The sequence below is a fragment of the Passer domesticus genome, chromosome 1 (genome assembly GCF_036417665.1).
Source record: "Passer domesticus isolate bPasDom1 chromosome 1, bPasDom1.hap1, whole genome shotgun sequence".
NCBI classification, from domain to species: Eukaryota; Metazoa; Chordata; class Aves; order Passeriformes; family Passeridae; genus Passer; species Passer domesticus.
Genome location: NC_087474.1, coordinates 8,613,160 through 8,637,195, shown reverse-complemented (window position 1 = coordinate 8,637,195; position 24,036 = coordinate 8,613,160). Strand labels below are relative to the sequence as shown.

The following is a 24,036-nucleotide window of genomic DNA, read 5'->3' as shown; positions in this document are numbered from 1 at the left end:
CTCATGCACTGAAAGTATTTGGTAAGGTCAATTCTATGTGAGTAAGGCCAGGCTCCTCTTTTCTAGAAAAAGAAATAGAGATAAAAAATCATTAAGTTGAAAATCATTGACCTTAACACCCCATAAAGTATCTACGGGTAGTAAATACTTTTACAGAAGTTAGAAATGAATTTCAAACAATTTCTAAATACAAGAAGGGTTAAACTCTCATCTAATTAAACCATAATAAATAAGTCAATCAGCCCTACATAGGAAGGAAAATACATTTTTTATATTTTGGGTTATGATGGTTCTGACATCATCAGCAATCTTCATTGAAAACTGCAAGACTGGACATTAACATTTTTGCATATATGTGGGAGAGACAATGATACAATATTCTTCCCTTTTCTTCCATTAAAGTGAACTTTGTTCTGACATTGCCTGCAGGTTTGAACAGAGGGCAGTCAATGCTCAGTAATCAAGACACTAAATTTAAGTTTAAAATTAAAATGTTCATCAAAAAGGAAAACTTCTAACTACTCATCTTATTAACCTGTGAGGTAATTCCACCAGTCAATAAATGAAAATGGAATGTGGTCCTCAGTGGTAGTCACTTAAACTGAGAGAATTTTCTTTTAGCTAAGAATAACCTTAGAAAGAGTGGATACCAAATTCGATTCAGAAATGAGAAAAATACTCTTGAACCTATCTTGTCGTAACTCTGCTTTTTCTCCCTTGGGGGCAGTGCAAAACCTGTCTGCTTTTAAATTTTAATTAAAACTTAGATTAGTTATGATCATCTAATCTTTCCTTTGCTCTGCAGTGTCTGATCACTGTGTATAAGTATCCAAAGTTTAATCTGCTTCTGGTCCTCTCAGATTTGGCAGTCTAATTAAGTGCTCAACTTTAGCACTTAGTATATAAGCAATCTCACTTCATATTTTGATAAGATTTTAGATGAAATTGGTCACTTACCTGTTCTGCTGAAATATTCCTGAATAATTTTATTGTTTCATCTTTACCACTGCATTCATCTCCTTTAGGAACCAACAGGTTTCCTTCCTGCCTCATGCTAAAAATCTATTTGAAGGCTCAGCCTACCATTGACAGTAAAGCATTACTGACATTGTTCTGGGGTGGCTTAAAGACGTTCCTTCAGTGTGAAAATTAAGATGTAAAAATATGTCAACATACAAACATTGGTTCCAAGGCTGGTGGTTCACTGTAAAATCCACTCTATTTTTCTCACCAGGTTATGGTGACTGAAGGAGGTGTGTAGGTATCTCTTTGTTCTTTCTTGCACATGACTTTGCCCTTCTCTTTGTTGGCCTTGTCTTTTCTTCTGTAATCCTTCACCTCATCCCAGGTGAAGGATTACAGAAGAAAATTGCATTCCTTTGAAATTTGGGAAGATATAACATTCATGTCGTGTTCTTAGCCCAGCAGCTAAGTGTCACAGAAAACCGTGGCAAAAGCCTACTCTTTCTACTTAAGTAGGTAGATCTTGTTCCTTATGCCGGCTTGCTCAATGTGTAGACAGGTGACCCACATTCTGGTAATTCCAGCTGATGTTCAATGGATGGAGATGTTATTTCAATTGCTCTTAGCAGATCTGTTGAAATCAGGTTTACATTTGCTCTGTGGGGGCCAGCTTGACTCAAAAATAGCTCAAGGATTGTAGATCTACAAAACTGTTACTCTTCCACCTCTTCACTTCCCATCCCACCTCTCCCATCACATCCTATTTCATTGTCCCTGGTACATCCCATCCCATTCTTAGTGACAATGACTTTCAAGATGGTTCTTGAAGCACTTTGCCCCCCTGGCTTGTCCCTGCAGCTGCTGGGCCCACACTGTGAGCTCCCATGGGGTGGACAACCCCAGCTCCCACACACAGGCTCTGCAGCCTCTCTCTCCTGGGGCTCTTTATAAACAGTAGAGAAACAAGCACTTTTAGGGTGCCTAAAAGGGAGTAAATTCAGAAAATTGTAGGATGAATAATATCTTTGATTTCACTGACGATATTGCTTTAGCTGTCCATTGACTGGGGAGTCCCTGGCTGATTACCTCTGTCTTTCATTTAGTCACCTAAATTTGGTCCTTTGTGTCTCACTGAGTGCAGTATTTAAGTTCCAGGTCCTGTGGAGAGCTGTTTAGAGGAATTCCCTTGTACTCCAAGGATAAGCAGCTTCTGGGTACAGCTTCAGTGCTCCTATTCAGACTGAACAGAACCTGAGAAACAATTTCAAATTCCCAGTACCGGGGTCACTGAAAAAGAAAAAAAATCCCAACTTTGCTGCAGTTTGCTCTGGCCCTTGCTCTTGCAACATTTTAATTATTTTTCTGGAATCCTCTGGGCATTCATCAGTTATCCACGTAGCAGCATAAAATAATCAGCACTCAAATTCTGACCTTTGTTGAATAGCAGGGGCTCAGGCAATTTCTAATCCTGCTGTGTTATTTTGGCATGAACTTCTTTGTTCAATTTATGCTAGAATAGATCCTGTTTTTTCTTGAACTTCACTTGGACAGATCATGGTACAGGTCCTTGCCTGACAACTGATGATATGAACTCATCTTCACTGGAAGAAGTTCTGCTTGTAGCCTTGAGAAAATTCTTGTGATCCTATAATTTCACTTATTTTTTGTATTTCACCACTTTTTTTTTTTTTAACTAGGGACAAGATACCTGTTTGCATGTCTTTCATATTTTAGTGACTAAGTTGTGTAATATTATTTTTCTGTGGGGAGAAAAAGCTATTTTATCTGTATAATTTTCACATAAATGCTGTAGAAGCAGATCTGTTGAAATAGTCAAACTGCAGCATTTTCCCTCTTAGAAAGAAAGTGGGTCTGGAATGTCTTTATTTAGTACTGTTTCATTAATGTAAAAATATAGCACCTATCTCGGTTTCTATGTTAGTCATTCATTTCTAAGGCTATGGAAAGCAACAATTTTTATAATAGAACCTGCCATTTTAGATGCTTTCACCTCCCTCCTGTTTCACTGAGCAAGATGCAGCTGAAGGTGGGTGATGCTAAGAAGGAAATGACATTGATTTTCTACTTTTGTCATACAGGAGTATTTTAAGATGTTCCTCTTTATTTTAATTTTTCTTTTTTAAGGATTCAAGAAAAATAGGAGAAAAAATACTCAAGTTCAAGTCGAGGATGCTGGAATCAAAACATATCTGAAAAAAATGTCCTTATTTTCCAGATACTGTGCCAGGACATTGGAAGGGTTGGGTGAACTGCCTGTTCCAAACTGAGTTTTGCAACACTATGACCACCTAGGACTTGAGGGACTGAAGGGTCAGAATTGACTCTCTTGGTTTCCTTTCTGGATGGCTGAGCAATAGGCCAACAAGCTCTTTATTTAATATGTAACTTCTTGAAGAAGCGTGACAATTTTTTTTCTGGAAAGCAGAGTATTATTAAGTGAATATGGCTTTTTGTTATCATACTTCTGATGACTAGTGGTGTAAACACTGCATCAAGAACAAGGTAGAAATTTATTTTGCACAGGTATTATTTTATCAATTTTTACAGGGTTTTTTTTAATAGTTTCCCTTTCAAAATTTTCTCCTGCATAAATAATTACCCAAATGTATCTACTAAAAGGTTTGGCTAGCTGACTCTGTGTCCTATGAAAATGCACTTAGGTAAGTTGGTAAGATGCTTTTACAGGTAATTTCAAGTATGAAAATCATATATGACATCAGAAATCTGGTGAAACTTTTTGTTTGAGTCAGAGCATTTATAACCTTTTATAGGAGTTTCCAAAACATCCATCACTGCACAGAGGCTACAGCTTCAGTGGTGCAATGACGAGCGAGCAGCAGGTGGAGCATGCGTATTGATTTTGTCACTGCAGGCCTTTGAATCCCACAAAGCAGAATTCAAACAAAATGCAGGAGCCCTGAGAGTAGTGTCACCAGTTCTGAGATGGAGAAAAAATATCCTGAGGCTATTATTCCTGTTATGAATTGCAGTGTGGACTCAGTATTTCCTTCCTGGTGGTACTTGCTGTGTTACTCTATACTCTGAATAATGAATCTTATATTTTACATGTGCTCTTTCAATTTGTGTAGGCTTCATCAGGTGTCTGTGTCTATTTTTGAGAGAAAAATTACTCATCTGGAATTGAATCACAAATATATACAGAATAATCAACAATCAGTCTCTTTACCTGCTTTGCTAGGGTGCTGATTAATGGATTTATGTTCAGTATTTCTAGATTTAGTTCTCATATTAAGCATGGTCTGTTGTTGCACAAGTGATATTTACATTCTCTATAACTCATGAAGTGCCTTCTGCAGCTCCTATAAATATGAGATTTAAGGAACTTTAGATCAAATTACAGTACATCCTTCATTCCCAGGCTGCGGAATTGCTCAGCATTGTTTTATTGAGTTAGTTAGGCAATAAAAAGTCAATCATTGCAGAGTGCATGTACATTTGTAGGCTGCTGTATGTTGGGAGGAAGATTCATTTGGTCAGTGGGTTTGCTGTAGCTGGGCCATGCACAGTGAGAGAGCTACACATGTTCATTCCATCAGGATTGGCTCACACAACACCAGTTAAGGTTACTTGGCTCTTTGTGCCAGGAATTAGCTTGCAAGTCATAGCTTTAAGACTGTGAAAATTACATTCTCAACCTCAGCAATCATTTTCATTAACCTCTGTATATATTTGCATTGTTTACAAGTTAAAGATGAAGGGTCTTTGAACATGTAGCCATTTCCTTCAATTGTCCATCATTGCATCCAGCATTTCTAATATTGAGCATTGTGAACTTGGCCTGAAATAGGAGTCTTCAAAGGGAGTCTTTGAGTTCCTCGAGTGACTCATTTCTGTTTGGCTTCCCTATGGGGTTCAGAACAGAATCCAACTCGTTTTTATGTGTTGGGAAAGCTGGGAAAAGAGTGTCAGATTATACCTGGAAGATGTAAAAAGCACAGTCCCATAATGTAGCTGACTTCTTTTTGCTGCAGATGAATCTGAAATAAACTTTTATGGACGTTACCCCATGACAACAAAACACCATTAGGGTTTTATAAACAAATGTAAACAAATATTTACATTTGTCCTGCCCTTCCTGTTAAGCCATTAGGTCAGCTAACATATTTCTGCAGACTGAAATAAAAGGTCCAGAAGCAATTGTCTGGTTTAGGCAGCTAACAAGTCTGGATAAGTGTAAAAACCCATTGCTCTGGGCTGGTAAATGATGAAGTGCAGTGTTAGCTCACTCAGGTGATTCATCCAGATGAACATCCTCCTCTGACAGTGATTGGTAGCAGATGCTTTGTGGTACATTTCAGAAGTGTAAGATACCCAGCAAGTATAGAATAAGCTTTTCCCTTGTATCACTTCTGAAACTCAGATTTTTTAGGGATTTCACGATTCTTGTATTTTACTAAGGAAAAGCTACTTGTAATACATAGAAGCAACTAAAAGTTGCCAGTAAAGCAAAGAAGACATGATGTGATGAAATAGGAGGAAAGATGAGCAATAATTACATCTTGTCAGCACAGGGCTCCCTTAAAAGTGCTAATAGAGCAGTGATAGTCTCCAAAATTCAGTCTCTAAATATTAGTGACATTTTTTTGGAATACTGGCTTTCCTCAAGGGAAATACCCTTATTCATATAGATTCTTGAGTCCTCTTGAGAAAATGATACAGCACTTTTTTGGCATGGCTATTCTGTTTTTCATTAATATAACTTCTAAAATAGTTAATGATTTCCTCTTTTGGCCAGGGCTCCCAGAGTTCACTGTGAACAACCTCTTGGCACCCTTCAAAGGAGCCTAAATTATTCTAAAGTACAGTGACTGCTGGAGAAAATTCTGTGTTTCCAAGGACAAACTTCACTAATGCCAGAGCCCATGGAGAGCTACTCCTCCACCTTCTACAGCAGAGGACACTTTCTCCTTAATTGTAATTACTGCAGTATGACATAAATGAAACCTGGATCTAGTATTTTTATCCTAATGTGGGTTTTTTATGCCTGTCAGGAGTAAAGATTGGTTTTCTTAATGAATTGAACTAACTGGTTTCTGGAAGGTTTGTAAGTGGTGATTTGCACACTAGGAGCATGTTTCATAGGAGACTTGCTTTAGGTTTTCACAGTAACAGACCATTGGCCACTGTCCCAGCATCACTTCTTGGGACATCAGAGCTACATCCACTGTATCTTCTGGATCCTTCCTTTGGCTGTATCACCACTGATTCTCATTATGAATTTTTCATACATCGTATGTTTGTGCTTTTAATGGAAAAGGAAAACACCAGCACCTTCTGGACTGAGCAGGGAAACAGATGAACTGATTTCACTGAAATAATGATGATGATGATGCGGAAAAGTACAGGAAAGTTAAAAGCAGAATGGAATCTGCCATGGACCCGTTCCAAATCCTGTTTTGGCAGCCCAAGATTAACTGTGATCCAGCTGTGGAAAGGACCCAATTATTTGCCCCTTAATCTTTTGCAAACTAAGTTCCTGGAAGCTGCATTCCATCTGCCTTGAAATCTGCGTCTTGGCTTATTTTTCACTAAGAAACTCTACAGCCTCTAAGGATGGACAGCTTTGGGATTCAGAGTGACTGTGCCATATGATACATCATTTGAATGTTAGAAAAGCTGTTTCTTTATGAACAGTATACTTAGTAGATAATCTAATAGGTCCATTTACCCTTTAATTTCTTACATTGCTGTTAATTAGTATCAAATTCTGGCTGCATTGAAACACTGCTGTTGGCCCCATTTTTCATTGCTGTCTCTGGGATTGAGCTTCATTTTTAATGTTCTTTAGTGAATTTTCATTACTCTAGGAAAAAAAAAGTATTTTTATTACACACACACACACAAAAATTGGATTGTTTTTTATTTTCTATATTGCTTTTTCCTTATGAAATCAGTGACCAGGCTGATGTTTAGGATAAATTTTTTTGAAGCATTTGTTAACAGAAAAGCAGTGTTGTGAACCTGCCAGAAAAAGAATGCCAGCATACTCCAGATGCTGTCCCACAATGGTTTAGCAGGATTTGGGCTAGCTGTGTCTCCTTTACCCAAATTCTCTTTGTGGTCATTTCTAAGGGGTGCTATTTTGGACAAGATGCCTTTTTAAGGAATTTTTTTGGTTGCCCACTAAAACTCTCTATAAAGCTGGCTACCTGTAGTAAACATAAATTGGTAACAGGTGATCTTCTCAAAGTGTTTTCAGCATTTTTTTGCCCAATGAATTTTTGAAGAAGAACCCACATATGAGCAAGACTTGCTGGGGGTGTGCTGTGCCTCCCTTGTGCTTGGAGAAGTGATAGAGAAGGTGGCATCAATTCATTTGATGCTGTCCACAGCAGAGCAGGCACATCTGGATGGGAGACACTTTGTGCTGAGGAGTGTTAAGGGTCTCTCTCCCTTATTCACAGAGATGTCAAAAATGTTCCAGGATCTCATAAAAACATGTTGCCAGGGAAATAATGCAGAACTGAATTAGTTTGACTATTTTGCTTCTGTGTTCCTGTTGAAGAAGCAGGTTCATCTAAATGAGGCAGCATAAACATGAAGCAGAGTGTTTGGACTTAATGTTACAATTTATGAAAAAAACCTTAACTGTCAAAGACTTAAAAGGTTCAGCATCTGCTGTATCATACACTGCCAGCCTCTGCGGAGGAATCAGGGCAGCATATTCCAGAGAAGCAGCAATAAGATAAAAGCACAAGCGAAGTCAGAATCTTTCCTTTGTATTTAGAAAGTTTGCACTGAAGGCTAACAGATCATTGAGTGTATTTATCTCAGCTCTTCCCAAATTTTAAGATTTCCCACCATTTAAAATGGTTTTTGTTTGGTTGTGCTTTTTTTTTCAGTAAAATCTGAGCACTTTTTAATTTTCAGTATCTCTGGTAGATAAAGAATTAATGTTATCCTCATTTCACAGATGGGGCATGCAAGCACTAAAGGGTCAGGTTCACAAAGATATGTAAATATTTATATTTCCATTGATTTCAGTAGCAAGTCTCCTACCTACATAAGATGCTTAAATATGTTTTTGGTCACAGACCTTGGTGATTAGCTGACATTTTACAGGAAATCAGTAGTGACACAGGGATCTGAACCCTTTAGTGTTCTTTGAGTTCATCTTTTTTTGCTGTGTGCTTGCTGAGATTATGTGAAGTCTAAGCCTTCCATTCTTACCAAGCTGGTTTTAGCATAATGGGACAGAGGTAGAGAAAGCTGCTTTGATAGCTGTTTGCCTTGGGCATTATAAAACAGAATTGACTTTAAAAAGGCATTTACAAGTGACCTAGTGCTTTCTGGGAGATGGGCACTGCTGTTGGATCAAAAGCTGGAGGAGATACAGCTTCGGGACAGAACTAAAATCTCTCTGTACTGCTAAAAGAATCAGTATCAGAAGAGCTGCAGGGAGGGGGAAGGGGGTGAGGGGAAAACAGAGTAGGTAAAATGATAATTTCTGAATATTTATAACCTCTTTTGTGCTGTCCCACAATTGAAAACAAAGGAGGTAGAGCCTGTGTTCATAATTAAACTCTCATTCTCCAGGTCAGAGGGTAAGGTGACCTGTCTGCACTATCTGCTTTTCAGGCCAACATATGGTGTGATTGATATTGGCTCTAGAGGGGTCCTCATACAGCTGGAATGCTGGGGATGTGAATGTGATATCAGTTCCCTAGGGAGAGCTGTAAATTTAACATTGGGGGATAAAGTGAATATAGTATCAATAAAAAGATATTGCTGCTATTTTTGTCACCTGTGCACTGACACTCGCAGCATTGGCAATAACATGCAGGTCAAAACACCTTCCAAAATGTGATGAAGAACTTACTCTGTTCTTCAGTTTCACCACTGGGGAACACAGATCTGATTTGAAAATAAATAAGTGAGGTCTCTTTCTTCCACTTTGATGTAAGAGCTGTTGATAAGGCAACGAAGGTTACTTGAATTAATTCTGGAGAGTAATGCAAATACCAAAGTGTAGGATAACGGGATAATTGTATTGATTGTTACAGTAAGGGTATTTTATTTTCCTGCATGAAAAAAATTTGTCTTTTCTGTATTAAATATAAAAAGGAAGAGTAAAGACTGTTTAAAAAACAATGTAGAAAAAACAGTGGGAAAAATTGTAGAAAAAAGCTGCCTGCCATCAAATGTTAAGACCTCTGAGTTCAAGAAGGTAGTACATGATGCAGGTTTACTGATTTAAATTGAGGTTGGATTGGTCCTAAGAACAGCTTTTTTGTTGTCCTATTCATCTGGAAGTATAAGGTTATAATTACTTATTTGGCATCTATATTTTTATAGGCCATTGATTCCTGTGGCGAACACAATTGTGAAAAGCAAAGCAGACTTTTTTTTGGTTTCAATTAGGCAGATTATTGTTATTTTTTTCAATCAAAAGTGGTGAGTGAAAAATTAAACTAATACATTCCAAATAACAGAATTTTAATTATTTTAACCAAACTCTGCATTACTGTCATAGTGTTAGAAGCTCCTCTGGCAGACTTTGTGTTGTTTGCTATAGAATAGGCTCAGTACAGGCAGATTCTGGAGAACCTACAACTTCAGAGACAACAGCCAGACCCTAAAAAGCATCAGTGCAGCTCATGGAAACTCTGGAACAATGTGGGTCGGCACATGGACAGTAATTTTGCTATGGCAGGAGCCCTACAGGGATGAGGAAAGGGTGGTATGTCTTTGCATGCACAATTCATTCTGTCAGGACTTGAACATACAGCTTTAGGCAAGAATTTCAGATACCTCAAGTCTGCTACATACAAAGGCATTTTTCTCAGTTCAATCAGTTCTGTACTTTCCAAGTGATTGGTGATAGGAAATCAGTAGGTTATACCTGGGGTTTCTGGCTGATTTTTTTTCTTCCATCAAAAGTCCAGAAAACTGAGAACTTATCTGGGGATTTTAATGGTGGAAATTCAATACTGCAGCCTCATTACCATTCTGTTATGGATTCCTTTCATCCGATATCTTGATATTACCACTTAGAGCAGTAAAATGGTTTCAATTTATTAAACTAAGTGTTTAGTTGGAGAAAATCAAAAGTGCATGCTAATGTCACTGTATTGACAACCCTTCATCCTCGCTGTGGAGCTGCCTGTATTTATGTTACCATTCCACGTGAGCTTCTCAAAACGTTGGAGGCTGAAGGCATAGTGAAGACATTTCTGTCAGATCTCTGCTGCTTAATTGCCTATGTTGCTTTCAACAGTCCTGCTTGATGGTTGTACTCTTAAAATACCAGGCTTTTCCAGGGACCTGTGTACATTGTGACTTGTATAACATGGTCTCCAAACTGAGTATTTATGAAAATTCAGTGTATAGATATTCAGAATGATTTTAAAAGTCTTCTTTTCAGTTAGAAAACTGGCAGTATAGAGAGTTTTGATTTGCCTGGTTTTGAAACATGTTTGCACATGTTTTCTAGAAATAAAATATATATGTTGCTAACTAATTGGCTGAGGCTTGATTGACAGACCAAAATATTTTTAATTGCAAATCCTAAATCTAATTTAAATCTCATTTCATCTGTTCTAAAGAAGCTTGACTGATTAAAGACATTTAATTTCACTGCCATGCAATGGATATGATTTTAGTGCCACCTTTTTTTTTTAACTGGCTTTTCAATGCCAGCAATGCAAGTGATGCCTGTAGACCTGAAGGGAGACAGGGTTTTACAGCCTGAGTAAAAAACTTCAGTGTATTACTCACAAATAGAAAAGATAAAAGTTAAAGAATAAAACAGATTGGTTCTTGTCTCCTTTAAAAATACACTTTGAAACTAACTCAAAAGAAGTTATCATAAAGCGTGAGTGTCAACATCTATCAGAAGAACAAATGTGTTAGGGTCATGCTAGGTATGAATGCAGCTCTTTTATTTCTGGGTTAACAGGCTGAGATTTACTGCAGGTGATCTGGATTTCCTTGTTGTCGTATAATTTGGGCAGTATGAAGGAAGTTATAGTTAAGATCTTTCAGTGAGGTATGCTTTGGAGAAAAGGGTAATGTGATTATTGTAGTAGCTGAGATACTTGATAAAAACCAGCCAAGTTTCTGACATGTCAGCCTTTCTTCTAAAATAAATAGGGAAGGGGAGCAGGCACAGGAGTGATGTGCCCCTAGGTGGGGACATACTGTCAAGGCATTGAAGGAACTGTGCATTCCTATTTCCCCTGCACTGATTGTTTTGTGGGTGAGGTTTTAGCCTCTAATGTTGACAGCTGGCAGAAGTCATACGAATCTGTCTGGGGAAGAAGGAATTTTTCTGTTTAAGTGTTAGGGGAAAAAAAAAAAACCCCAACAACTTTCTTTATGTGGAATTCTGTACATGGAATAAAAATGCAAGTTGCAAGTTGATCAGACAAATGCACTGGTTCACCTAAATCTGTGTACTTTGATTGTTTAGGGAGGTGAGAAAACTCCTATTCCTTGTTGTTTTATCTAAGCCTGTACCTCATTTCTGACAGTGTCAGGATAAGATATGTGAAGGAGACATTGGAGGTTCTGTAGATTCTATAATTTGGGCATTTCCCTCTCCTGTGACAACTGGCTCTGAAAAAAATGCTGTAGGGCAGATGTCTCCTACTTTGGAAATGAAGTCTCTTGTTCCTGTTTGATACAACCTTGAATACCTTTGTATTTACTCAAACAAATACCCTTTGTCAGTCCCCTACCAGAATCATCGAGTCAGGTATCAGTGAATTCCTCTCAATTATTTATTTGCCTGATGTGACTTCGCTGTTTGTTATTTTTTTTAAATGTAGCATTGCAAGGATGACCACTGCCTGCCCATTGCATTCATTCAGCTCAGTGGTTCATTAAGTTTTGAATTTTGACAAAAAGCCAAAGTCTGAAATACCTTCAGTGTGTGCATTTGGTAGCTGGCTGAAGGAAAGCTCCCAAGTGAATATCCCTGCAGAGGGTTTCCTTGATGTGTTTGGCTGGGTGATGCAGATATTTTGAAACCAGTCACAAGATGCAGGGGAGCATCTGAAAGACAAAGAACATTTTGGAAGAATGAGAAGGATAAATAAAGGTGAGAAATACAGATTCCGGTGTATGACCTGTGGTCACTTAAGGAGAATGGGACAATTGCAGGAGAAAGCAGCAGAGGGAGTTGGTATTTCCATGGAGGTGGGATATGAACCTTAATGAATAGGGATTCATCTTTTTTCTATTTCTTTAGCCAATTTTCATTGTCTGATGTTGAATCTGTTCCTTGTTTGGTTTTGGATAAGCAGGCCAGAAATGCTCCAAGTTTTTTAATGGGGGCATTCATATGTTTCAGTATTTTAGGACTAGTAACAGCCTTCCTGTGCTCCTGTGCCCATCATTGTCATAGTGAAGCTTTCCATTTATTTCCCCCCCAAAAAAGATAATTAAATTTGCTCCCAGCAAAGTATAGCTATAGGTTATTTTGTCCAATGTATACAAATTTCCATTTTTCAGCAGTTAACTTTGTTTTCTCAGATTCCCACATGTTATCAAGAAGCTGATTTTTCACAATGTTGTCAGATTTTCTTTAATTTCAGGGTATATACCAACCTGTGAAGATGGCCATACCACCTGTCACAGCTCCTTTATAGACCAATATTAAATAATCCAAAGACTCTAAAGGATCTTTTAGTTAAGCAAGAGAAATGAAATGGAATCAAAACATATATAATTGTAAATGCAGGATGAAAATGGAATTCTTCTTACTGCTGTTTTTAAGTTAAATATCAACATTTTCCATAACACAAGTGTTTATTGGTAGCAAGTGAAAAATTTATTGATGGAAATGTTTAAAATAAATAGCAAGGAGGAAATGCTTGCATGTGACTAAACATGATAAGAATACATTTGGCCAATCATTTCTTTCAGTCCAAGGAAAAAGAGAGGCAACAAGTGTGTGGCAGGCACAACTGAGGGGGGCATCCCTCTCTCACCAGAGCTGCCCAGTTCACCATTTACTGCCCGTGCTAAAATGATCCTGCACGTGGAGACTCCTGGAAATGGATATTGGTAGGAGTTTCCCAACCTGTGTCACTGCAGCAGAGATCCAATGCAGCTGCAGGAGAATTAAATTTAACCCCTGTTCAACAGCTCCTTTCTCACAAAATGAAGACGTTCTTTGAGAAATAGAGTGCATTTGACACTGTATTTACCATTCATGTCTACTATGAACAGAATTATTTTATAGACAGACACATTGTTCTCTCACATATTAATTTTTTTAAATGCATTTCACTTCTGCTGACAAGCTATTAAAATTCAACATTTAAATGTCACACTATGGCATGTAATTTGCTGTCATGAAAACAACTATGGATTTATTTTCTGGTGAGATTCTCGTTAGGTATTGAGCAATATGTCAAAACCAAAAAGTGTCATCATTTCATAAAGGGGGGAAAGAAGAAATCCCCAAATGGTATGGAATATTAAAAATCACCTGTTCTTATAGGAAGAGATTCAGTGGCTCTGCTTGTTATGTTTTTCAGTTTGGAAAAGGAAATAAAATTATTCTGGTGGATGGAGTTTTGATATAATTCTGAATAGGTCAGACCAGTCAAAATGCAGGAGTTAACTATTGAAGCTGAGTTCAGTCAACTCTTGAATGGAGACCACCAGTAACAAACTGAAGATTATATACAAAGCAGTTGTCTTGCTGCTGTTCCGTTTTATCTTTTTTCTTCTTTCTGAGTCTATTTAACATTAAATCCATAATCCAACATGGCTCTAAAGAGGAATGTGCTGTTTCAGACACAGATGCCACTGCAGAGTATAATGCTTTGATCCCCTCTGGATTTTAAAGATGATAGACACCTTTTGCAAGAAGCAGCACATAAATTTCAGTGACTGTCACAAACTTAATTTGGACCATTTTCTTTACCAAATTCCTCCCACACCCGTGTAAAATCCATTACATTTATTTAATCGTTGCCCTTATCAGCTGTTCAGGTTTGTTTTATGCTATCAGACAAGCACTGTATTCCAGCCCTCAGAGGGCAACATATTAATCTCAGCTGAAGAAAAAAGCGTGCTATAATTTTCCAGTGCTTTCATACTGAAAGTTGTTGGTAACAGTAATAAAAATTATTTTATGCTTAATACTGCTTGATTTAGTAATATTTTGAAGGTCCAACTAACAGCTTATTTTTCATTCCCACATTATCCATGGAAATTGCTTTATTCCTTCATTTTTGTAACACTAAAATATATCTAAAGTGAAACCAAACAGCATACTTGTTATTTGAAAATATTTTCACTGAAAACTATTTTACATTATGTACAATAACATATTCAATACCAAAGAAAGTGATTGCTTTCTTAGATAAATGTTATATTATCCTCCAGGCTTCTGTAAACTTCCCCCATAAGTGATTTTTCTTTTTTTTTTTTCCTCTTCTGTTTTTCATTTTTACTGAAGCTCTAGCAGTATGCATAGCTTCGATGTGACTACACAACAGATTTTCATGTGAAAAGTACTGTGAAAGATTTTTAGTAACATTTTTTTTTTACTGTCAGGTTACCTGTCTTTCAAACAGGCCTTTTAGAAATTCTGTTAAAATGTGTGTGTCTGGTGTCAAGAGCATCAGATCCAGGCAGGGATGGGCAAGTGTTCAAAATGACCTGTCATTGCCAAAGGGAAGTGGTAAAGAGCATTGTGCTGCTCTGAAAGAAACCTGTCTGTGCTAAAGTCTGTATGAGTTCCTGTATGGAAAAAACTGGAGGGAAAACCATGTCTAGAAAATTTTTTAATGAAACTGTGAATTTTTATATTGAATATAAAATAGTTATATAGTTTTGAAAAATAAAATTAATACTATTGCCATGGTTGTTACAGAACAGTCCCAACATGGATTTTGCTTTTAAAGTCCTTTAATATTCTGTTACAGAAACAAATCTCAAACAAAGAATAAAACCTGTCTTGTCTAAGGAGAGGTGGTACATTATACAAGCTTCTGGCTGGTTTTAGGTGGGGCCCAGGGATTTGGGATCGAGGGCACAAACCTGGTTACTGCAGGCAAAGAGGCAATCATGGGGCTGTACAAAGAAGTTACAATTGTTAGTGGAGTTAATAAGCAAAGCTTCTTCCCAAGGCCTCATTGGTTGCTTTTGTAACAAAATCCTGTTGCAGTTCTAGCAAAGATTTTGTTCTTTGAGAAGAAACAAATCCAAGTCTGACACTGGCAGGACGGACATACGTAAAGGGAAGACATTGTCATACTCTGCTTTTAAGTGGGAAAGGGAAATATGATAAAATGAGAGCTGCAATGCACCTGATCCCCTTCACCTGATCTCAGTTTAGGTTTAATTGGCAGGCTCACCTGCACAAGATTTGGAAGAACAAGGTGAGAAGCAGCAGGCAGCTGTATGAAATCTCACTGTGATTGCAATGAGGCTGCAAGGCTGATGGGATGGGCTCAGAGCACTCTAAATGAAGTCTCTATTCTCCTCTTCCATCTCATACCTGATTTTTATTCCCCTTACTGCCACAGTGAGGAGTACACCAATATTTTTATTAACAGGTCACCAGGTTCATCTTCCAATGTGCTCAGCCACTTCAAGTGAGTGAATCCAGGTTGAAATTTTAATGTTAAAATAATTAGTTAAAATGTCCAAGATATTTTTGTCTTTGATAGAGAAATAGAGTATGCTTTTATGTCTTTGCATCCTGGTTATCCACTGAACAATATATGGGATTGGATGGAATTCAGTATAACTGAATTCAGTCAGCATAGTTCTGTTCCTGGGTTAATTAGCCCTGCTAAGTTCTGCAGTGCTTTGTTTTGGACACATTATAGCTTTGACAGTGCCAACTTAGATATCTCTTTGTGGTAGTGCATTTATTGAGTAGATATGATATTTATGGTCAATTTTAAACTCTCTTGGTGTTATGAATGTTAAGTCCTTGCCTTAAATTTCTATCCAGTTTTTCAGGTTATCAGCTTTTTTCTTATAATGTTTTTGGTTTTGTTTTTTTTTTTTTTTTTATTTCCTAGAGCTTTGCTTACTTCTAGTGATTTCATTGTATTGATCATTAGAAGTAGAGTGGGTTGAGTATTATTGCTTAAATAGATTTCTAAATAAGGCCTACACATATTGACTTCCTGTTCTAAACTGCCTTACAATGTGAAAACCTTATCCAGTTTGCTGGTTTTCTTCTCTTTTCACATAGAAATATTTTGAGTTTATTGCTAATTTACCATGGGAATCTAACCTCTTATGATAAAATTTAGTCTGCATGAAATGAACCTGACCAGTGTCTTCATGTGCTTATTTTGTCTGGTACTTCTCTGAAGAATTTTTTGTTAGTGTGTGATAGTGAGTTTACACACAAGATATTTATTTACCTTTTATTTATTGTCAGTGTTGTAGGCTTTAAAATTTGTCGTCTAGTTCCATATGGACTGTCCAAGTTATAAAAACCTCCCTACCTAAATGTTTACATCTGGTTTTGGTAGAGAAGCTGGTGCACAAACAAGCCCAGGACTGAATGATGAACAGTTGAATTCACTCTTTTTTCAAAGTTAGTGAATCAGTGCTTTAGTTGAAGTACACAGTCTTCTTCTATCTCTAGTAGATCATTCAAGGTTTAGATGCCCTCTAAAGCAACTTTTTTTGGCATTCTAGCTATAAATAATTGGGCTATCATTGGATGCTTCCCCATGGATGGCCTTTAAAAGGGAAATGAGGGGGAAATTATTCTTGTATCACCCTGTGCACAAGCAGGAATTTTGCCTGGTAGACTTGGGAGAAATTAAACTGAGAGGAAACGATAAAAGATGGGGGTTTGTTTGTTTTTTTATTTTTGTTTAAGAGTGATAAAAAACTTTTGCCAGTGATAGATGTTCTTCTATGTCTCCAAGGATTATAATGTTATTGCCATCTAATTGATCCAAGCCTTTGCCCTGCCCATGGTGGTTGGGAAGTGCTCACCAGGGAGAGGCTGTGGTTAGAGTCACAGCCCTTTTACTTTTCACAGAGCGTTCTGCATCCCAAAACACAACCTTTTCCTTTTCCTCCCATTGACATGGCATAGACTGATAGTTAGTGCTGTCTAAATGCTGCAAATGAGCTCCTTGCTACACTAGCATTCTCCAGGAGTCATAAATTATATTCCCAGGCCTAAAGCTGTTTACTGCATCCATCATCAATACCACTAAATGGTAGTTCATCTAATCTGCCTTAAGGGACACAAGTGAATTTTGTGGAAGTAGTCTCAGATAAATGATTGTACAATATACATTATTTCTTCACAGTTATTTATAAATACGTTTTAAGGAAAAAAATGTATTGTGGAAAAAATGATTGGCCTCACAAAAAGGGTAACAAATGAACATTGTCACGGATGCAGTGGCATACTTCACTTGTAGGACAAGTGGCATAATGTTTATTGATATAAACCAGTGATTTAACAAAGTTTGATAGTAAATGCTACAGTGGTTTAACAAGATTCAATGGCAAAGCACACTTGATTATTTACTGCATAGTGTCAGACAAAACTGCCAGGAAGACCCTAGCACTGAGTAAGGAGGCTTATAAAGAACCCTCTTGTTTAGAACCACGTTCTAAACTGCTTTCTGAAGAGAGTTTAGGCATGGCTGGTTCAAGACTTAGGCTTGGTTAATGGTTTATTCTAAAGGATTATATGTGCACATTAACCCTTTATATCACTTAGCTGAGACTCCAAAGTCTCAGCACTCTTATTTCCAATTCACTTACTGAGTACCTGGTGTGATAAGGATTCTCAGTTTCAATGTGCAGCCTTGAGAGGTGTCCCTACTCAAGGGCAAATCCTGGCATGGAGGCCACTGCAGTGCAGGGCTCAGTGGCCCCTGGGCTGTCCCTGTCTGTGGAACAAGATGATTGATTTATAGTCATATTCTCATTCTGGACGTATTTCAGCTGGCGCGTGCTCAACTAGCCCTCAGCTGTCAAGTTAGATGTTTGGCCTTCAGATATTTTGTTTTTTTCTGCCTTTCCAGAGTCCAGCTCAAGCCAGCATGGCTGCCACTGGTGGCCATTGCTTCAGAAGGAAAGGAAGGGGAGGGGAAGGACCACAGCACCAGAACATTACATCAGCTGTGAAACATCACATTCATTCAATCAGGCACTGCCAGCATGGATGTCATGTTCACATGCTTGCATAATAATATTTTTAACTGCATGAACACATATGAAGTTTTACTATGTTATAGTCTTAATTCAGAACTGGACATTGATTTCCTTACCTGAAAAGGGTGCTTAAGATGACTGGGGCTGAGCAAGAGCTGTGAAAGGCACAGGATAACTCCAGTCCAGACAACACCAACTCCCAGCAGAAGCTGCTTGTCATTTTGCAGGAGGGAGCTGCTGTGCCTGAAACTGAATTATAGAAATCTGTGTCAGGGAATAAAGCTCTCTTCTCTCATGGGCATGGCAATAAAGTAAATATATCTAAACAAGTTCTTTGAAACATTCCACAGACTTTTCTGCAAGATGATGCATTGTTAGATGAAAGAACTGCTCGATGCCAGTTTTTGTTGGGTTGTTTGGTTTTTTTTTCCCCCCAAAGCATGACTAGCAAGATCAAATCTAAAACCAAATTTCTTTCAGTACAAGATAGCATGATGGATCATTTTTTGACTTATTTTCTATTTTCAGACCTTGTTCTTTCAGTTTTAGTGCCATTCGAATGAGCCAAGTGTGCATATAAAAGTAATGGTGGGATTTTGGCTTTCTCCTGAAATGTCAATTAGGGTACTGAAATTCTTCTTAAGAAAGAAAAAGGAGGAATCTTATAAGCCCAAACCTAGAAAACATCGTTCCAAAAGGAATTGACATCTGTGAAATGGGGATAGGGTAAAAGCTGAGAATAGAAATTATTTTCCCAAAAAAAATGAGTTTGTGTGGTTCTGATCCTGCTGACTTGTTAAAATGAGAAGTTTTTGAGGATGATGGAACAAAATACAGAGAAATGTGAGAGTCTGATAGAGGTTTAAGCTTTACATTTCTCATTGTTTAAAATTGCCTTTGAAAGTACTTTCCCTCAAACATATTGTGCAGCTCTCATATTTAAGTAACCTGCGCATTTACGGTGAGATGCACTGGAAAGGAACTTACAATTCCATTATGTTGTCTGTTTTCTTAAATTTTGAGTAATGTGGAAAAATGTGCCACTTGTTTATCCTAACTTGGAATAAATGAAATCAGGAATGTCATTGTAGCAGTATTGAGGCAGAGCAAATTGCAGGACAATGGATTTAGAGTAGAACTAGTCAAATATTGGAAATTTTCATCTGTGAGAAATCCTCACATCTCAAAGACATTGTCTTGGGGGATATGGATTGATGCTTGGGGGGAAACTTTGATAATTCTGAAATAAATTGCATAAAAGTCATTATTTTAGAACTCTCAGAGGCTTGAGAAGCACCAGCTACTTGGAAGTCCTCGGAGTTTCAGCTCCTGGGAACTGAAGAATTGTCAGGATTTCCTGTCTTTCAGCTGACAGGCTGGAGCTCCCAGGACTTCTTATACAGCTTTTCTTCCTAGGTGAAAGGGTAGGAAAGCAGGTTGCTCTCAGGTATTTTCCAGAATGTTTTCTAAACAGAACCTCTGTCTCTGTAAACTTCTAAGCTAATACAACATTCAAGTCATGCTTCCTTTTGAGTAGTCACTGTTACCTGTTCAAAACCAACAGCAGTGCTTTGGTTCAAAACCAAAGCTCTGTGTTTTGCTTTTCCAACATTTTTTCTCAGTGCATGGAATTGTCTCATTAGGCATCTTAGAGACCTAAAGCTGAAATATCCTTCGGTAGAGCTGAGGAATCACCCCAGGTATGTATACCTCTCTGATAGAAAATCACTGCTTCAAATGAGATGGAAAGAAGAGATTGTTGATTGTTGGAGTGGAGAGAGAAAGCATTTGGGTGAGGGAGCATTAAACTCTAAATTGCATTAATATTGGTTAAACTATTTTGTCTGGCAATTGACCAAAACAGATAACATCCTGTATGGCTTGGGGATGTCATTAGAAAGAATGATCATGCTCTAGTAATGGCCAGTGATCATCTGGTGATTGCCCTTGTGATTTTCTGGTAAATTTGATGCAATGCAGTTAAATTCTCAGTGACCTGAGTGTGGGCCATGTCCCGGGGGCTATTTGCATAATCTGAGTTACTCTTACATGGCAGTATCTGACAGCAGTGATGTTGGTGCTGTGAACCACTGTGGCTCCTCTCAGCTGTCTTTTAGCAGGAGGAATGTCTTTCTGTGATAATTTTCAGATTTCTCCCTGCAATTTAGCATTTTAGCCTCATCTCTGGCAGTGTTCAAGGATGGGGCTTTGGGCAACCTGTCTAATGGAAGGTGTCCCTGCTTACAGCAGGGAATTGGAAGTAGATGATGTTAAGGTCCTTTCCAGACTAAACCATTCTATGATCTTATGGTGATATTTTTCACCAGTAAAAATTTCACAATCCCCATTGAAGCAATAGTGATTCCAGAGTGTTGTTTCGAAATCTAAGATACTTAAAATGAAAAGAATTGAAAAATCATCTCTTATTTTATAGTCATTCTTACCAGCCTGATCAATTTGCCTACCAAGATGGAGAAAATATAATCATAACCTTGCAAAAAAATGTGTTTGCTAGATGATGAAGGAAGCAAGAGCCCCTTTTCTGTCAGTGGCTTATGTGCTGATGTAAATAGTGTTAATTTTAGCATGAAGATGAGATCCCTTTGTGTCAAACGTGGTACAAATACATAATGAGAGATTGTTTCTCCCCAGCTGACTGAGTTTAAGACTCTATAACAACTTATGGTAGGCATCATAATAGTGATGTTCCAAAAGCCCAAATACTCAGTGGTGCTGTCAGACACACTGAGCAGGTCACCAACACTTGTTCAGTGAACAGCAGTGTCCCTCCTGTTAGTCCCACTTTGAGATCTCAGTCAGATGTTTCGTTAAAAACCCCCAACATTGATGACAAACCTGGTTTTGTTCTTCTGCAAGGTTATGTTCCTAGTTAATGATAGGATGTTCTCTTGATTCTGCAAATGATAATTGTCATGGAGTTCAAGTTGTCAAAACATGTTATTAGGATTGTTGGAAGAAGAATATAAAGCTTTGAATAATCATTAGGTGGTGCTGGCAATGATACACACATAAAGTTACCTGTTTCATTGTAGAAGGGAGAGGTGATGAAGGCTGAAAGTGAGAGGACACTTGAGTAAAGGTGTTTGCTATTTTTCTCTTTCTAAGAAATCTGGGAATCAGCACAGAGTGACCTCTGGTCTTGGAACTCCTCTCAGCTGTTGCTGTGTGCTCATGGTGGCTTTAGTGCACTGGAGAGCCAGGCTGGATTGCTGAAACAAACCAAGTTACAGAGGGGATGACTGGGTTTGGAATGAAAACATAAGAGGATAAAACGTGTACTTTCAAATGGGACTTGGGAGAAAAGCACTGCTTTTAAATTGTTCAGTGGAAAAAATTAGGGTTATGGTGGGTTGAATCACTGTGAGTTTATAATTTATGTGAATAATGTGGATTGCTTTGTCCTCTGAGTGAGCAGCAGAGGTTGGATAGTTCTAAAATCTACCTTGGTGTCAGTGGATTCTTCAGGTATTGCTGCATACTTGAGTCTCAGTCAAATGTTGGTAATTATTATGGCTTATCTCATGATTATCAGCAGTTTTCTTCTGTTGTCATTCAAAGTTTCTTTTCTGAATGAACTTCTTTGTAGCCCTTTTATCAGTCAATACTTCAGGGTCTGAAAAAAGGGAAGAGAAACTGAACCTAATGCCAGCACCCAGAAGGTTTTTTTTTGTGTACAAAGGGCATGAACACCAGGTCTTGCTCCATGACCCATGTGACAGAATCATCCTTAGTGTTCCTCAGCTCTCATCTTGCTACGAGCTGGAGAGTTGGAGGTGAGAAGTTAGTGACAAACATGCTGAGCTACCACATGCTGCCCAGCATCTCACTGAAGGAAAAGAAAGCCAAAAAGGCTCTGACCCCAAACTACAAGACACATGTCAGACCTAACACATTTTTCTGTTCTGTATTTTTGGGATCATTTCCTACTGAGGTAGATACAGCCAGAGAAAAGAATGAATGTTTTCAAGTAGTTTCCACTGCCCTTATTGTTTCTCCTATGCACTGGGGTGACTGCTTAGAGGAAATTGTTGATAAGTTGAGAAACTGTCAGTGGTCTCTTGCTGGGACAGGAAAGTTTCAGTTCCCCTGATCTCTGGTCCAGGGCAGTCAGAAGAATAATGCAGTAATACAGGACTATTGAAAAGCACAGAGGGTGACAACTTCAGGAAACTAACTGAAGTGAACAAGACTCTACAGTAGAATTCATAGTGATAAATCCTTACAGTGTATGAAGTTTACTGTGTAAATTCTCAACAATTATGTAAAGGTCATATGATTCACTCTGCAGGATAAACACTCCTTATCAGGAGATAATCTGAACTACTTAGCACAGAAATGTCATTGAGAATCAGGAATATGGGGAAGTAAACCAGGATCTAACACCGTGGTTTGGAGCCAGATGGATCCTCTGAACAGAGTCATGCCATGAGGAGAGGAATGGGGTCTGAGAACAGCACCCACTCCTTGCACAACTGTGGGAAGGAACTTACAAAATGGGATTAGGAGAAGACAATAAAATTTATTTTGACATGAGAACTGGGGTGGGCATTTTGGGCTGAAGGCTTTGGAAAAAAAAAAAGGAACAGAAGGTTATTTCTTGAGAAATGCTCATATAACTGGAATTTAAATGAGAGCCTTATACAGAACTGACATCCCAAGCAACCAAATTAAAAGCAATCTGTGTGTTAAAGAAGTTGAGAATATAAACAGGGAGGAGGGAGAGATAAGATATTTCAAACATTTTAACAATTACCCTGAAAGTAGATTAGAGTGGAATCCAAAGAGAGATCTTTTATCCTCTGTGGAACAGTATGAGTAATTCTTGTTTTCATTAAAAGTTCTCATTTTTTTAATGATGTTACATTTGCATTTTTTCTCCCTAAAAGATAAGAGTTGATTAACAGTGCAGTGAGTTTTTCTTCTGTGTTTCCGAAGTTTGTTCAAGAAGTTTTGTGGACTTGTCTCTTCTCTTCAGCCACATTTGGCTGGTTCACAGACCAGATGCCATGGTCAGATTGAACAACAGGGAGAGGGATAAAGTGCTGAAGGTAATTCTGTGTCCTTATGTTTGTGCCAGCTGATTATATGCATCTTCCCTTCTCTGTGGCGTAGCTTAGAGAAGCCTCTGAGCTGTCCCTGTTTGTGCTCAGGAGATAACATTTCCTGAAGAGTCGTAACACAGAAGAGAAATGGTTAGAGTCTCTTGGGCAGTTTTGCATCACATTAAATGAACTGTCCAGTCTGTGCTTTTATTATGTTTTTAACCCAACATTAATTCACTAGGATAGGAAATAGGAAGAAACCAAGCAGTTTTAATCTCCTCCTTGCTTTCCTTCCACCTTTTTGACCCAATAGAAACTATTTGGAATTTGAGAAAAGGCTGGATAACCTTGCTTGCAGTATTAGAAAACATATCAACAAGTTGGTGGAACATTATGTACTTTACTGTCCCTTTAGAATTTAGGTTCAAGTGAAAAAAATGTTGGAAAAAGACATATGGCTTATGGGGACAGGTTTGCTCTCTAGTGAAAAGTAAAGTTATTAAATGAGCAGTGCCTGCCAATTGCAGAAAAGTTGGCAGGGATGCCTTGGCACTGTAGTTTTTATTTATTATTTAAAAGGCCTCATGCAGGGCTTCTGAATATGGCCTTAAAATTCGAGGCTGTGTGTGAACATAGACAGTCAATGCACAAATTATGTGCTGTGTTACAAGCAGGAAGAGATTACAAAATGGAACAGGAATGATATTATGAAAAATCCTCTCTGGAAAAATCAGTAGATATATTAATTACAAGATCTCACCTTAATAGATTAGAAAACCCTTTCCTAAAGATGAAAATTATGTAAAAGGAGAGAATTCCTTGTCTGAGGTCCTTGCTTGAAGTCAAAGCAGAGAAGATTCTG

The 24,036-nt window shown here is 38.0% G+C and overlaps 1 protein-coding gene and 1 long non-coding RNA gene across 3 annotated transcripts in view; one reads left to right on the top strand and one right to left on the bottom strand.

Annotated features, from left to right (window-relative positions):
• PTPRN2 (protein tyrosine phosphatase receptor type N2) overlaps positions 1-24,036 on the top strand; it is a 630,571-nt gene that overhangs the window by 167,598 nt on the left and 438,937 nt on the right. The window contains exon 1 of one of the 2 annotated variants that reach the window (XM_064386029.1): positions 15,415-15,560. The exons of the other annotated variant lie outside the window; for it this stretch is intronic. Within the exon in view, the coding sequence (XP_064242099.1) occupies positions 15,431-15,560 (130 nt within the window). The 5' untranslated portion in view covers positions 15,415-15,430. Of the gene's footprint in view, positions 1-15,414; positions 15,561-24,036 lie in introns of those variants that run through there. 2 annotated transcript variants of the gene reach the window in all.
• On the bottom strand, positions 11,739-20,754 carry LOC135279189 (uncharacterized). Its single transcript, XR_010346503.1, has 3 exons — positions 20,556-20,754; positions 18,228-18,360; positions 11,739-12,000 (listed from the first exon to the last, which is right to left on the bottom strand). It is a non-coding gene; the product is annotated as an uncharacterized LOC135279189 (long non-coding RNA).